Source organism: Haliotis rufescens, unplaced genomic scaffold (genome assembly GCF_023055435.1).
Source record: "Haliotis rufescens isolate VD_foot unplaced genomic scaffold, xgHalRufe1.0.p SCAF_11, whole genome shotgun sequence".
Taxonomy (NCBI): Eukaryota; Metazoa; Mollusca; class Gastropoda; order Lepetellida; family Haliotidae; genus Haliotis; species Haliotis rufescens.
The window spans coordinates 37,471,536-37,487,126 of record NW_025963791.1 but is presented as its reverse complement, the minus strand read 5'-3'; the positions used below and the strand labels follow the sequence as shown (position 1 = coordinate 37,487,126).

The window sequence follows — 15,591 nt, the reverse complement described above, 5'->3', positions numbered from 1 at the left end:
CCTATGTGAAATGACATCGATCTACAGCTATCTGCTATGAAGATCTGGGGCAGAATTGGTCATCTGCAGCATACTCATCTGTACTCATACATTGTATGAGAGAATTGAACCCAGGACTTCGGAGAGACAATCAAGCACTTTAACAAAAAGGCTACCCCACTGCTCCAGAAATGAGAACAATTCATTATGGCCTTTGAATCAAAACTTAAAGAAAAATAAACAAACAATTTTGAGAAATCTATGTTTATTCCTGTTACCTGTGACACAAATCACACATGCATGTTTGCCTGCATGCTCCATAACAAGTACAAGAAAACCTCCTTGTATTGATGCCCTGTGAAACACCAGCATATATCCAGCGTTCCTAGACGAGCGACCATGACCATGGTGTCATCAGTCTGGACATTTACATGGTAAACTTATCAGCAAAAGGTAGTTTGAATTGTAAGGTATTACTGCCTTCATATTTCCTGATCATGTCCATCGTTGCATCCTTCTAACAGTAACCATGGCAACTCTACAAAGTTTCTAAATCTGCTCCAGGTTTAGATTGATGTAAGTTAACATAATGAAGTACAAACTGGAAACTTCCATTTCAAACTTAATCCTCAAATAAATATAATTATCATACCTCCATGTCAGAATGATGAGATCTGATTGGTCTATGTGATCTTGATAAAATACTGTTTAACACACTTTGGAGGGGAATAAATTTGTCATACAGGCTCACATGGATTTATGAGAGACAGAATAAATCCCTAATACCCCGCCTTAAAGCAAAAAGCTGCACACTTTTTCCGAGTCCATGGAAGGCACATGACATAGCACAAGTTTACCTCAGCTCAATCGAACAGCTGTTTTCCATCAATTTTGAAATTGTGTTAAATCTTTTACAATTTCACATTAAAACATGTCGGTAAGATATATTCGTTGAAGCAGGATCAATCAGGGTACATGGGGTTTTACCTATATATAACCTAACACAGGACGCATAAAACCCCATGTACCCTGAGTGATCCTGCTACAACTTATTATAGTCTCCTTACATTATCCTTTTCAGTTTTCATTCACATATGACCTTGCTCCAGTCAGTGTCATGCTGAGGTTCACTTCCTAGTGAGGGCCCATTCTACAATCTAGCATTTAATGCTGTGGGAAAACATAGGAAGTACAACAGTCAGTAGATGCCTAGTGGAATGGTGCCCTGGTTTGTACACTGTTGAACATTTGTGGCAGAATCATGTCCCATCACTTTTTACTTTGAAGAATGATCCGGTCGTGGAGAAATATTTCTGGTTGGCCTCCTGGACCTTCTTCTCTGCTGCTTGTGGGTTAACGATCTCCAAACCCTGCAGATAAACAATACAGCAATACATTAAATCCCGCTTGTGGGTTAACGATCTCCAAACCCTGCAGACAAACAATACATTAAATCCCGCTTGTGGGTTAACGATCTCCAAACCCTGCAGACAAACAATACATTAAATCCCGCTTGTGGGTTAACGATCTCCAAACCCTGCAGACAAACAATACATTAAATCCCGCTTGTGGGTTAACGATCTCCAAACCCTGCAGACAAACAATACATTAAATCCCGCTTGTGGGTTAACGATCTCCAAGCACTGTAGACAAACAATACTTATAAACCTATCACCTCGGGTAAACCTAGTAACCAGTTCATCTTCAAAACCTAGGTTTTGAAATGGGTAGTTTATAAACCTGCTTTGAGGTTTTTAACATTTTAACTGTAATACCTAGGTTTTACAGTTAAAATTTCATAAACTTGCTCCTGATATGAACACAACTGAGTTTGAAGATTAGGTAAAAGTCACATTTTTTTACATGGTAATTCCATGACGTAAATTGAGCCGGCAACCTCACATATTGTGTTAAGTTTTGTAACCCACCGTTTTCCCACTGAGCTATTGGGGCAAGTGATGTGAAGTTGTTCAATTTTACATGTCATGACTCCGTCTGGTCCATGCTGCACGTGTATTTTCTCTCACACGCTTTGATCGAATTCCTTTTATACCAAGACACACTGTATTGTTTCAATATGAGGTATGTCTATGTTTTCTTATTTGTCTGGTATTTCTTGTATTTGGGCAGTTCATAAGATGGCTAAAACATGCCTCTGAGGTTTGGGTTGAAAATGTAAAAAAAAGCAAGGGAGGGTAAACCCTGAGGGCCGAACTGTTTTATCCTATACATTAATACAGTCATCATACACAATCCCCACACTCACCTGTAGCAGTGTGAACCCCTGCCCTACACAATCCCCACACTCACCTGTAGCGGTGTGAACCCCTGCCCCACACTCACCTGTAGCGGTGTGAACCCCTGCCCCACACAATTCCCACACTCACCTGTAGCAATGTGAACCCCTGCCCCACACACACCTGTAGCGGTATGAACCCCTGCCCCATAAAATCCCCACACTCACCTGTAGCGGTGTGAACCCCTCCCCCTCCCTCTCACCTGTAGCGGTGTGAACCCCTGCCCCACACAATCCCCACACTCACCTGTAGCGGTGTGAAGGCCACACTGGAGGCTGTCCCTGCCACCTGCTTCTTCACGGTCGTGCTCCCTCCCCACACGGTGTTGGACTGCTTGCTCAACTTTTGCTGAAACACAATACCTCATATAAACATAAACTCAACCGACATTTCTCCTGTTTGAATACTTTCAATATCTTTTGACATGATAATAGACACTTGCATGACAGTAAAGTAGATGATGTTTTGTACCTAAGTCAGTACTATATATAATCACTGCGGCTTGAAACTGCCAGACGAGGCTACCAGTTGTTGAGAGCAGGGACTAAGTAAGCTAAGCATATCTTCAGGGCATGAAAATTATAATACAAAATATCCACTAGGTCTCACATTATAACCATCCAATCCTTCGTTTACTTGTCTACATGCATGGGACACATTATAACCTGGAGCCGATTTCTGGTGTTCCCAGCTAGTCTAAGCCATGATATTGGTGGAATATTGATGAAAGCGGAGTAAAACCTAACTCACTCACTCACTACCCTGGAAGTGCCACCAGGACTCTCCTAACACTGCATTGTGCACCTAGCCCACAAACACCTGCCCAGCATTCACGCACTAGACGAACAGTAGACGGATCACAGCAACCACCTGTGTGTAGGTAACCACTACTAATGGCTCTGTTCCTGGTGAAACATCACCAACAGCGTACATTTGCTTTCCTGGAGGTTCCTCCCCAGGGTATACGGTATGCATGGGCCTCCTCCATCATGTCCATGTCAGGCCCAACTATCTGCCAGTTCATTTGATTTAAACTTTGGTCCATTACGGTTTTTTCCTTTGTAAGAGATTTATTTAGTAAGACACAACCCTTCTGAGCATGATTAATACCTATGAGGTGGTGATGTATTCAAGGTTATATCACTGACATAGCGACCTGCATGTACACGTGAGTATGGCTCTAGTACTTGTTCAGATTTAGGATGGTTTTATGGTGCTGGTCCACTGAGGTATCTTGCCAAAGTTTGAAATGAATATCCCTCTCAGACATAGTACACTGACTCCGAGCCAACCAGTCCTTGTTTTAAACCCTAATGCTGAGCACAAGGCAGGATATCAAGTACCACCTTTTAGAATGACACCACCAGGGGATTACTAACTACAAAATACAATACTCACTTATCTTCGCAAAGATAAGGTGAATTAGCAACATGACTTTGCATTTCTCATTTTTGTGTCATAAAAAATATGTTACCTCTTTTCAGCATTTGAACTTTGCATATGTTGAAAATGTATATGTGATGAGTGAGTGAGTTATTGTTGTTTCAAGATACAGACAAACATAGTCCTTCTTTATCAAAGCAGCCTCATAATAATAAGCCTTGGCCAGCGAACCCAGTGGTTGATAGCATGAGCAATGCCCCATGACATTTGGCATGATGACACACAACCAGCCACGTCACACAATGTGACCATCAGGCTTTCTGTCTGCTCTTCCACAAACAAGGGGACGTTCAGTCACACACAACGGGGCAGTGTCAGATATGTACCAACCTGCAGTGTCTTGGATATCCTGGCTTTAGTCTTGGCATCAACCGGTGGCCCTCGGATCTTCCCAGATGCTGATTTGCCCAGGGATCCAAGTGAGAAACCCAGGTCGTCTTGGTATGCATCTTCTTCAATCTGACAACAAGTTGGTGCGTTGATCAATACAAAAAAACAATTACACCATGACACTCATACCAGCTCACTATGCATGTATGGAAGCGAAATAAATAAGGGTATTCGAACATTTCAATTTGAAAAATACAATCACTAACAATACTGCTTTAAGGAAGCATTGTTGAAATATGACATTATAGTTAGGTATAGTGATACCATAAATACAAATTACAATATGATAACTAAACACTAGGTGCCTGTATTTGATGGGAAGAGATACTCAAACATTCTACCATGAATTTACTCGATTCTGATTGGTCAATCAGAGGCTATTAAATCTCAATAAATAACTAAACACTACATGCCTGTATTTGATGAGAGATACTCCGACAATGACATGATCAAATGAAATAAACAGAGATCCAATCAAAACAAGCAAATAAATGTCATTATGAATAAGAAGCTAGAAAACTGGACATTATACTTCACAGTTTATTTTCATACCATCTTAATGTTCTCATTATATATACTAGTGTGATAATTGTGGTAGAAGCATAGCATTGATGAATCAATGACCGCTATGATATGGTGCCTGTCCTGCTCTACAGAGTGTGTGGTCCAGCTGACTTTCTACTCACCTCCCCGAAGTTCATTCGGTTGGTCTGTTTCCTCATCTCAGTCAGCCCCAGCCTCTCCTTCATCTTCCGTGCTCTGCAACACAACGTGGAAACATAAGGTACAGAATTGAAACATAGGTACAGTGTTGAAACACAACCCAGCAACCCATTCTTGTTGTATAAGGCGACTATGCTTGTCGTAAGGAACGACTAACAGGATCAGGTGGTCAGACTTGCTGACTTGGTCGATGCATGTCATTGTATCCCAATTGCGTAGATCGAAGCTCGTGATGTCAATCACTGGATTGTCTGGTCAAGACTCGATTAATTACAGACCGCCGTCTTATAGCTGGAATATTGCTGAGTGCAGCGTTAAACAACAAACAAAGTGCAGCCATAAGGTACATTGTTATCAGCAGGTACAGTGTGTTACCATCAGGTGCAATGTGTTACCATCAGGTACAGTGTGTTACCAACAGGTACAGTGTGTTACCATCAGGTAGTGTCTTACAATCAGGTACATGAGTTAAGGCTAAGATCATTTTGTGGGTTAAGACCTACATACAGGACAAGACGAGTTTCGACAAGTTAGACTGTCTGACTGGTCCCATTGAGAAACTATAACCCACTGCTCATATACCTAGCTACTCCACAAAACACCACCACCCACCTCCTGCCTCCTCTCTTCTTGCGCCCGGGATCAATAGGAGCTGGGAGTGGCTTCACAAACTTGACCGGGGGAGGCTCAGTCATCTTGTCCAACTTCTGCTCAATCTCAGCCAGCAGAGTGTCCCCCACATTGCCATCCAGACTCTCATGGAAGCTGTCAACTCGTGCTGCCAGAGTACACTTAGAGGACACCAGTCTCGCAGCCTTCCTGCGCAGATCCTGACAAGCAGACAGGACATAGGAAATCAGGGCTCCAGATAACTCTTCATGCACTGTGTATTTACTCACATGTATAATTCAGATTGTTTGTTTGTTTGTTGTTTAACCAAGGCACTCAGCAATATTCCAGCTATATGAAGGTGGTCTGTAAATAATCGAGACTGGACCAGACAATCCATTGACTGACATCATGAGCATTGATCCACGCAATTGGGACACGATGACATGCATCAACCAAGTCAGTGAGCCTGACCACCCGATCCCGTTAGTCGCCTCTTACGACAAGCATAGGTTGCTGAAGACCTATTCCACCCCGGAATTCACGGATCTAATTCAGATTGGATATTGATAGTTTTCTTTGGGTATTCAATACATTTCAATACATCTCTTTTTTTCAATAATTCTGCTTTGAAATGCTGTTTCAGGTGACTTCTAATTTGTATCTGTTAGTGTGCTGCCCCAAGTAACACGTCACATGAGTTCATAACAAAGATATACATGTCTCATCAACAAGCAGGCCATAGACCCTTTCAAGGCATTATTCACTACAGTAGTGTTCATGTATATGTGATGCCGTGACTGGACCAGTAACTAAAGATCTGTAAAGAAATACAGGTACGCAAGTTGAAATGGCTACACTGGGTAATAACTCACAGTGATGTTAAACATACTGTTGGGCTTCCTCAGTTCTTCAGGCGTACTTGTACACAAGCAACTCAAATTGAATCAGGTAATGATGATTTATTTTGCATATTTAATGCACATACACAGTTTATCTGGATCTCTGGACTATCCTACACAGACTGCTGTAGTGTCAATGATCAATCTACAGTTTGGAACAGGTCTCCCAACTCATTAAATTGAAGGCCTTGAACACGTTGAAATAGTTCGGACCAGTGACAGAGAGCATGAGCAAGGGGCCACACCATCACTGCAAGATGACACACAATGAACCCTGACCATCTGATTCTTTTTTATCAGCTCAACAAACATTGGATCCTTGCGATCTGGTTCTCATATAGGGACAAAGTCCATCGTAATGCATACAAAATATATCTATACTACTCAAAACAATTTAAAGGAAAACAACATTTTTTTCATGTGACTGACTAGACTATCAGTCGTATGTATAATGCAAAATTGGAACTGTGAACCTAGGAAAACAATATGCATCGTCAATATTTCACATTCTGTATCAATATAATTATATTACCGGAGGTGTTTTCTGTACAATCTCGCTGTAGTAGATGAAGCCTGTGTGAGGCAGGATGGCCGTGGTGGAGAAGCCAGACAGAGTCTTCTTCTGGGATCCGAGCACCAGGATGTTACAAGACGGCATCTTGGACAGGTTGGTCAGACCACCGGCCACACCTGACCATCAACAGCATAACAGGCATATAGAAATATCACTACTGAGAGTTACAGATATCTAGTACAGTGTGTTACCATCAGGTACATTGTGAATAAACAGGCTTTCACTGTGTAAAAAGCATGCACCTGTATATATGTACTATAATATATGGGGAAATATATTAGTTCTAGTTTTAGCATAAACAAATCAAATAAAGTTTCAGTTACCATCACTCAGCACCCAGAGTGAGAGCCAATGTCATCAAACAACACTGGCAGAAATATTCCAGCTGTGTCCAACCGCCCTCAAATAATCAAGTCTTGGCTGGCAAATCAGTGACTAAAATCACAAGCAACAATCACTGCTATCTGCATGTGAAGACACACAATCGGCCCAATGACAGAGACCTTGCCTCAATCAAAGTCAAACTGCTCAGAGTGATTCAGTCCGCTCAAGACAGTCAAGCTGATATTCCTTGTTAAGTTAATCTGTGAGACTCACCCATGAGTTTGGCTGCTACCGAGGCCCCGACAATGATGGACAGATTCGGGGAGATGAAGGACATCCTGGACTCCACGTACTCAAAGATGTTGACCTTGCACTTATGAAGATCAATAGCCTGCAGACATAGGTATGTGGGAGTAAATAACCAGTGAATGTCTGTCCAAGTCAAGTCAAATCACAGCACATTGCTCACATTTAGTGGGCAGCAAACCTAAATGTTCAGGTAAATTTCTTTAAAAAATGTTGTGCTGGCAGATTTGATATGCCTTGTACATGGAGGTTATCACACAAGTGTGTTCTGGGATGGTAGATATCCTGCATTAGGAACAAACATTACAGCCATCCATCCTTCCAACCACTTTAATCAATAATGACCCATTGTCAAAGGGAAACTGCTCTAGTTTGAGACATCACGTAGTCCGTAGTGTTTGAAGTCCGCCTGTCATAACTTCACGATATGCAGTCACATGTCCCATACAGCAACAAAATGAAACAAGGTAAAATATTTTGGCCAAATCCAACAGACACAAATTCTGTAAACAGCCCCAAGCCACAGATGTCTACAAGCACAGATATAGAAACTGGCCCAAATCCTGCTAGCTTCACAATTTAAATTTCTTAAGTTGCCTACAGATGCAAAATGCCTCAGCTTCACCCTTGTTAGATACTGATTTTTGCTATCTTAGACTCAATTTTTGATAATGATAACAATTATCCCTGTAATTTGTTTAGAACCCTGATAGTCAAAAGAGACTTGATTGACGATAGACAAGAACAATGCGATTGATGATAGACAAGAACAATGCGATTGACGATAGACAAGAACAATGCCATGCTTTTTTCGTAAACACTGAAGTAGTACCTTCATATGATATATATATATATATATATGACCTTTCATATTTGCATATTTATCCATAAATGACCCCAATGGATACCACTTTATCCTTTGGCTCTTTTCTGACATAATGTTTATTTTTCCGTTATAAAATAAATGTTGTCGTGCATTACTGACTAAGAGATGCCAGATACCAATATTTACTCCAAACAGATCCCAGTGTACTCCATGATTTAGTCAGTATCAGTTTTATAAACATACAGCTACAATAAACTTCTACCGCTGAATAACCCCTGTATCTTACCATGTCACAAGCCTCCATCACAGTGGCAAACTCTTCAGTGGAGAGAACAGACCTGGAACAATGACAGGTCAATGACATGAGTATTAGAAATCACCTGGAAATTACAACTTTACTTTGGGGCAGCAACTGCAAACAAATACTCTCAAATGGTTCCTTTCTCAAAGCTTGACTACTCCCAAAGACTAAGTTAATATAACAGATAAAAGGAAAACATGTAATATATGCAACTGCGTACTCATTAATTATTATTTCACTATTTATGGCAAATATCCAATGATGATGATGATGACGATGACAATGATGATGATGATTATGATGATGATTATGATGATTATGATTATGATGATAGGCCAAAACATAGGCACACTTCTGTTTCACACAGTCTGAATTCATGTTTGTTAACACGTATGAATTGGGCATCTTTGAGATAAGCTGATTATTGCTGACTGCACAAAACAAAACTCAATCACTCATGGTATATCTGTGGGTAGTTAGGTCAAAGTTTAATTCCTAAAAAAGATAGTTTTGATATGTTTTCTAGACAATAATTACAGATGTGATAAAATGTTGAGTTTGATCATTGAGTGCGTTCTAGTTACCCTTGTGTGGTGGAGGCTGTGACACTGACCACCATGATGGTGGCAGACGTGAGAATCTCCTGCAAGACTTCATTGTTCTTCGACATCTCCAGAATATTGTTGCCGAGTTCCTGAATGTTATCAAACAAATGTAAGGTCATCACATTAATGAACATTAAACAACATGTGACAAATGTTGTATTTTGGATAACACTTTTTCAGTAAAGTACAGATTTTCATATTTTTGGGGTTGAGTCCCATACAGGACCAAGACTACCGATAGGGTACTCAGTCTGGGAACCCACACAGGATTTAACCCACACTACCGATAGGGTCCTCCGTCCGGGAGACCACCTCATAAAACTCAATGAACACAGAAGCTAAAGTTCCAGGATAAGTTCTATTTTCACAATACGTAGTATCAGTAGGTACACTCATCAACTGTCTGCTCTGGTGTGCAGTAGACAGCTAAGATGACAGGACCAAGGGCGACTGGTGAAGACCCTGGATGACAGATGTCACGGGGATAGTGGGAAGTGATGACAGTATCTGACTTCCAGAAGCACCCTTATATAATGCATTTTCCCGAAGCAAGGGAGTTAACTGACAGTGTAAGTCCAGTCTCCACCCTTGCCGAACTAGACTGAAATTTCTGGGCTCAATAGTTGTGCCAACAGTGGCTATTACGAGTTATGTCCCTTCTATGCCCCACTATTGACCAACCAGATTCCACCTCTCATATCACTTGCATTTGCTTCAAACAAAATGGTGGCAGCCAGTCAAGATGATCACAGAGAAATTCAAGATCTATATTGTAATAAAACAGGTCATACCTCGCGAAGTGCATCAAATCATGTGAGCACCTTCATTAAAAATATGAAAAGATCTGGAAAATATCTGTCGATGCCCAGTTGATGGTACATATCATTTGCAAATCCTGCAGTCGACCGAAATCTGCACGTTGAAATCCATGTTGTTTATGAACCGGATGTCGATTTCGTTGCAAGGACCAGGAGGAAAATGGTCTTGAAGGTGATCAACTTAAAATCCTTGTCAGCAAGTAGTTCATACTCTGCTGAAGTCAAATCACGGAGGAGGATGATGAGATCTCAAGGAGGCGGCCAGAAATGAGATGACTGGTCTTCCAACTTATAGGACCAACTGCAGATATTTTCACTGATCAGTTAGCCAGGTCTCGATGGTCCCATGAAGTAGGGAATGGCTGTGTGGAAGGAGGGGGTTTCACTGGAGGGATCGGCACAGACGAGGGGGGAGGAACCCGAACCAGAAGCGGAGATAATGATCTAGAGAGGCTCGGAGAACAAGGATCCACACAAGCGACCAATGGAGACGAACATCTACGCGGCAGCGGAAGTCAGGATTGGACGAAGAGTAAGAATAACCACACCAGGGAGGATACAATTCCAAAAGGAGCCCAAGGAATCTCTTGCTTGCCTCGTAATACAGACAACTCTACACACAGCCCACGGAGATACCATGCAGTCTTAACATGGATATACACAGTACACTGGACCCGTGAATATCCGGGGTAGAATAGGTCTTCAGCAACCCATGCTTGCTGTAAAAGGCGACTATGTTTGTCGTAAGAGGCGACTAACGGGATCGGATGGTCAGGTTCACTGACTTGGTTGATGCATGTTATCGTATCCCAATTGAGTTGATCGATGCTCATGATGTCAATCACTGGATTATCTGGTCCAGACTCGATTATTACCGACCACTGTCATAAAGCTGGATTATTGCTGAGTGCAGTGTTAAACAACAAACAAACAAAAAAACACACTGTACTGACTCCAAGCTGACCAGTCCTTGTTTTATCCAGGCCAGGTAACAAGTACCATCATTTAACATCTATTGGTATGATGTGGTCGGGGATCTAACCACCGACCTTCCACTCTCCGTATAGACACTCTATCCACAAAAGCACAGAGGCGGTCAGGAATTTAGATTCGCAAAGACAGAATCATGACAATGAATGTTTGCAATGAATCCCTTCATTGTCAACCCAGATAAGCGAAAACCTTACCTTGACAGTGGAGATATACTCCATGGGGGTCTGGACGAGGGATTCTAATTCAGGAAATCGTTTGGAGTAGAGATCTCGCACAAACTTGTGAATAACATCTGAAAGATAAATAAGTCATGATCCACTTGTCAGAGAATAGTACTCTGAAACCAGAAACTCTTGATTGCTATGCAATTGCTCAAGTGTTGAAGCTACTTTTACTGCAGCAGCTCTTCAGAAAAGAAATCTATTTCTGTCACAACTCCATCACTGTTATTTCATAATAATCATTAGAAACCACCCTCATAGCATTTAACATGTTTAAGCAAATGTCATATAGTGGCCTTGACCTCTTTAATACTGACCGATTTCTCGGGGTATCAAACTTGTTTTGCAATTTATGTGAAACCCTTTTAGCAATTAGATTGAATCAATAGTGATATTTGTTCCAGCTATCCCCAAGAAACCAAAAATGTTAATGAGATAAGGGAAAAAAAAAATTTTCAGAGCGTTACTGGAATGACAAGTTAATTATGATTACTTACTTATTTCATTGTCGATTTCCACTGTCATGTTATTTGCGTCGACAATCAGTCGGTACTCAGGGTTTGCTTCAACAGGGCCAGCTACAGAAACAATCAACATGTACCATAGTACTGTCACATCATGTACCATAGTATGTCACAACATGTACCATACTGCCGTCTCATCATGTACCATACTGCCGTCTCATCATGTACCATAGTACTGTCACAACATGTACCATAGTACCGTCTCATCATGTACCATAGTACTGTCACAACATGTACCATACTGCCGTCTCATCATGTACCATAGTACTGTCACAACATGTACCATAGTACCGTCTCATCATGTACCATAGTACTGTCACATCATGTACCATACTGCCGTCTCATCATGTACCATAGTACTGTCACAACATGTACCATAGTACCGTCTCATCATGTACCATACTTCCGTCTCAACATGTACCATAGTACCATCACAACATGTACCATAGTACCGTCTCATCATGTACAATACTACCGTCTCAACATGTACCATAGTACCATCACAACATGTACCATAGTACCATCACAACATGTACTATAGTACCATCACAACATGTACCATACTACCGTCACAACATGTACCATAGTACCATCACAACATGTACCATACTACTGTCTCAACATGTACCATAGTACCATCACAACATGTACCATACTACCGTTTCAACATGTACCATAGTACCATCACAACATGTACCATACTACCGTCACAACATGTACCATAGTACCATCACAACATGTACAATACTACCGTCTCAACATGTACCATAGTACCATCACAACATGTACCATACTACCGTCTCATCATGTACCATAGTATGTCACAACATGTACCATACTGCCGTCTCAACATGTACCATAGTACGTCACATGTACCATGGTACTTTCACATCATGTACCATACTACCGTCACAACATGTACCATAGTACCATCACAACATGTACCATAGTACCGTCACAACATGTACCATGGTACCATCTCAACATGTACCATGGTACTGCACATCATGTACCATAGTACCGTCACAACATGTACCATAGTACCATCACAACATGTACCATAGTACCATCACAACATGTACCATAGTACTGTCACAACATGTACCATAGTACCATCACAACATGTACCATACTGCCGTCTCAACATGTACCATAGTACCGTGACAACGTGTACCATATTACGTCACAACATATACCATACTACCGTCTCAACATGTACCATAGTACTGTCACAACTTATGTACCATACTACCGTCTCAACATGTACCATAGTACTGTCACAACTTATGTACCATACTACCATCTCAACATGTACCATACTGCTGTCATAACATGTACCATAGTACCATCTCAACATGTACCATAGTACCGTCACATGGCTTTGGTCAGTAGTCTTAGAGCAAAGGAGGCTACTAGTAAACCAATCTGCTCTGTTAACACCTAAGACTTTAATGTTGCTTTTTATCGCTGACGAGTACATCATGATACATAGAAGTCTTTGATAAGCATTTACAAGTTGGGAGAACATGAATAAATGACACTTTTTATGGACAGCAACTTCTTTTATTCTTTGTCACGATGTTTCAGACCTACTTCTTGCTCCTTCATCAGGTGAAGGACCAAAGAGTAGCTCTGAAACATTGTGACAAAGAATAAAAGAAGTTGCTATCCATAAAAGGTGTCATTTATTCACGAATACATAGAAGTTCACCATTGCCCAAGAAACAGAAATGTGAGTATTAGGGCTTGGACAATACACCAACTGCTCGATCCGATACGCATCACGATGCTTGCATGTGTTCTTATCTGTGACGCATAAGCCATCTTTTTCATAGACAGGATGGCCATATACCTAGCACACTAATGATTTACAGTTGACAGTGTCAAGAACGGCGCAATGGATGAAAATATTTACATTTTCACTACTCATTCTCACTAGTAATTAATAGTGCTTGGTGTAACATTTATTAAAAAATACATTTAAGGTAAGAAACGATACTTTTTACTTAGTGTGCGATTGTGATCGATAGTTGTTTCGATCCATCAATGCATTGGTGTATCGTCCCACTTTTAGTGAGTATACAGTTGTTAGTTTCAGTATATTCAGTGTACATGATCTTATCAAATTTAGACACCTTACTTTGCCTTCTCACATTATGAACATGTCACCATACAAGAAATAATACTAATAATGAATTGGATTTATTTTTTTAAAACAAAGATTATCAGATCATTCTTTAAGTTTAGTTCCTCAAGGCAACCATGTCAAAAGATAGTTTAAGTACATCACAAGTACATACAGCTACAATCATGACCATATTTATACAAAATTATGTTTGGGTGATTTTTCTCAAACAGAAAAATTGTAATATCTCACCACCTTCCATCTTCGACTGTGAGGAATATTTCTTGATATTGTTCATTATTTCAGCCAGTTCTTGACTGTCACGTAACTTTGCCACACTTGTGACACGTGTTGCCTGGATCTCAGGTTCCATGACAACATCCTCAACATCTGCAACTTCAGCAACATTCTCGCCATCATCCTGCCCCACATCCTCTGTGCCCTCCTCCAAGTCCGCCAGCAGCTCGTCAGCAAGAGACATAGTTGCTAACTTTTACTCAATTCCAAGCTCAGATGTTGCAAATTCTGGAATAGGAAATATGAGTTATTCAATTAGTAGGTATCAGTGTTCACGTTTAGCAGGACAGGACGTGTCCGTATCACACGCATGCATGTACACAGTGTGCACCTGATCACACTTTACACAAGCCACCAACATAATTATCACAACACAAAACATGTCACAATTATCATTTTGTTTATTGACAAAAGAGATGAAAAGATGAGATTTATCATTTTCTTTCAATTGTAGGAAATACCAACAGCACAACCAACATGCACTATCATGAAATATTTCAAATTATCTCAGGCCTTTCCAACATTTATAATTTCTAATCGAAGTTTATTATGCAGGCATCCCACGTGCAAGCAATCAAGTGTCTTCTGTAGTTTATCAGATGTTTGGTTATTTTTTACAGTTAGTTAGTTGTCACTCAGTAGTTCATGTCTAGGCTATGTAGAATACAAGCCTAGTAGTAAAGATCTACTTTCTAGGTGTTGCCTATTACAAACTCACTACTTTCTAGGTGTTGCCTATTACAAACTCACTTTTCTGAATGATGCGAACATTGTTGATTGAATGAATATGTTACAAGTCAATAATAATTGTTCGAAATACTACCTTTCTGGGACTAAACACTGTGCAGAATCAACGTTTTACAACACATGTGGACGACAGAGAAACGTAAACAGGTAAACTTCCGGTGTACGTTTTTCATTTAGAGTTACTTCCCTTCAAGCAAGCTCCTTCCCAGCGCGTGACACCTTCGTTACACTCTCGGTAACACCGCTGCCACCAGTGTGGCTCATCCTCCTTTTAAAAAAACCCAGAAGAGATTTATGTCATGAAGAACTGAGAAAATAATATTAATATTCAGCTCCAAATGTTCAAAAATAAAAGAATGTATACTTCGGGAAGCAATTTTTTTAGTTTGTTGGCTGAAGAGAAGAACTTTAATGAATTAAATGGTTTATTGAAAACATGTCACTTTTGTAATATGTTTTTTTTAATACATCAACATGATTAGTATTATTTAATAAAGGGGCTTTTTTACTCGTTTTTTGTTTATCATAAACATAAAACCGCTACGCGAATTGACACAACATGAACACAGTGAGTGTGGTAGTGAGAA

The 15,591-nt window shown here is 40.5% G+C and overlaps 1 protein-coding gene across 3 annotated transcripts; it reads right to left on the bottom strand.

Annotated features, from left to right (window-relative positions):
* Positions 1 to 227: 227 nt before the first annotated feature.
* LOC124122130 (U4/U6 small nuclear ribonucleoprotein Prp31-like) lies at positions 228 to 15,262 on the bottom strand. 3 transcript variants are annotated; one of them, XM_046485246.2, is made up of 13 exons: positions 15,081 to 15,251; positions 14,213 to 14,485; positions 11,809 to 11,889; positions 11,285 to 11,382; positions 9,259 to 9,368; positions 8,660 to 8,711; positions 7,515 to 7,632; positions 6,876 to 7,033; positions 5,445 to 5,662; positions 4,796 to 4,868; positions 4,050 to 4,178; positions 2,523 to 2,624; positions 228 to 1,349 (listed from the first exon to the last, which is right to left on the bottom strand). In XM_046485246.2, exons 2-13 carry the CDS (start codon positions 14,439 to 14,441, stop codon positions 1,239 to 1,241), a joined length of 1,479 nt encoding a protein of 492 aa, XP_046341202.1. In that variant the 5' UTR covers positions 14,442 to 14,485; positions 15,081 to 15,251; the 3' UTR covers positions 228 to 1,238. The 3 variants fall into 3 exon arrangements, with proteins under 3 accessions (XP_046341202.1, XP_048248665.1, XP_048248664.1); XM_048392708.1 differs by lacking the exon at positions 228 to 1,349 and adding an exon at positions 1,386 to 1,569 and having other exon boundaries at positions 14,216 to 14,485; positions 15,081 to 15,262; XM_048392707.1 differs by lacking the exon at positions 228 to 1,349 and adding an exon at positions 1,388 to 1,569 and having other exon boundaries at positions 15,081 to 15,262.
* Positions 15,263 to 15,591: the final 329 nt, after the last annotated feature.

What these genes read in the sequence shown, in the direction of transcription:
- LOC124122130 (XM_048392707.1), bottom strand. Translation starts at nt 14,441, where the DNA reads ATGTCTCTTGCTGACGAGCTGCTGGCGGACTTGGAGGAGGGCACAGAG. An exon ending in AGTATATCTCCACTGTCAAG is followed by an intron (nt 9,369 to 11,284) that starts GTAAGGTTTTCG and finishes GATAACATTCAG; the next exon opens with GAACTCGGCAACAATATTCT. An exon ending in TGGCCTTCACACCGCTACAG is followed by an intron (nt 1,570 to 2,522) that starts GTGAGTGTGGGG and finishes GTTTGTCTGCAG; the next exon opens with GGTTTGGAGATCGTTAACCC.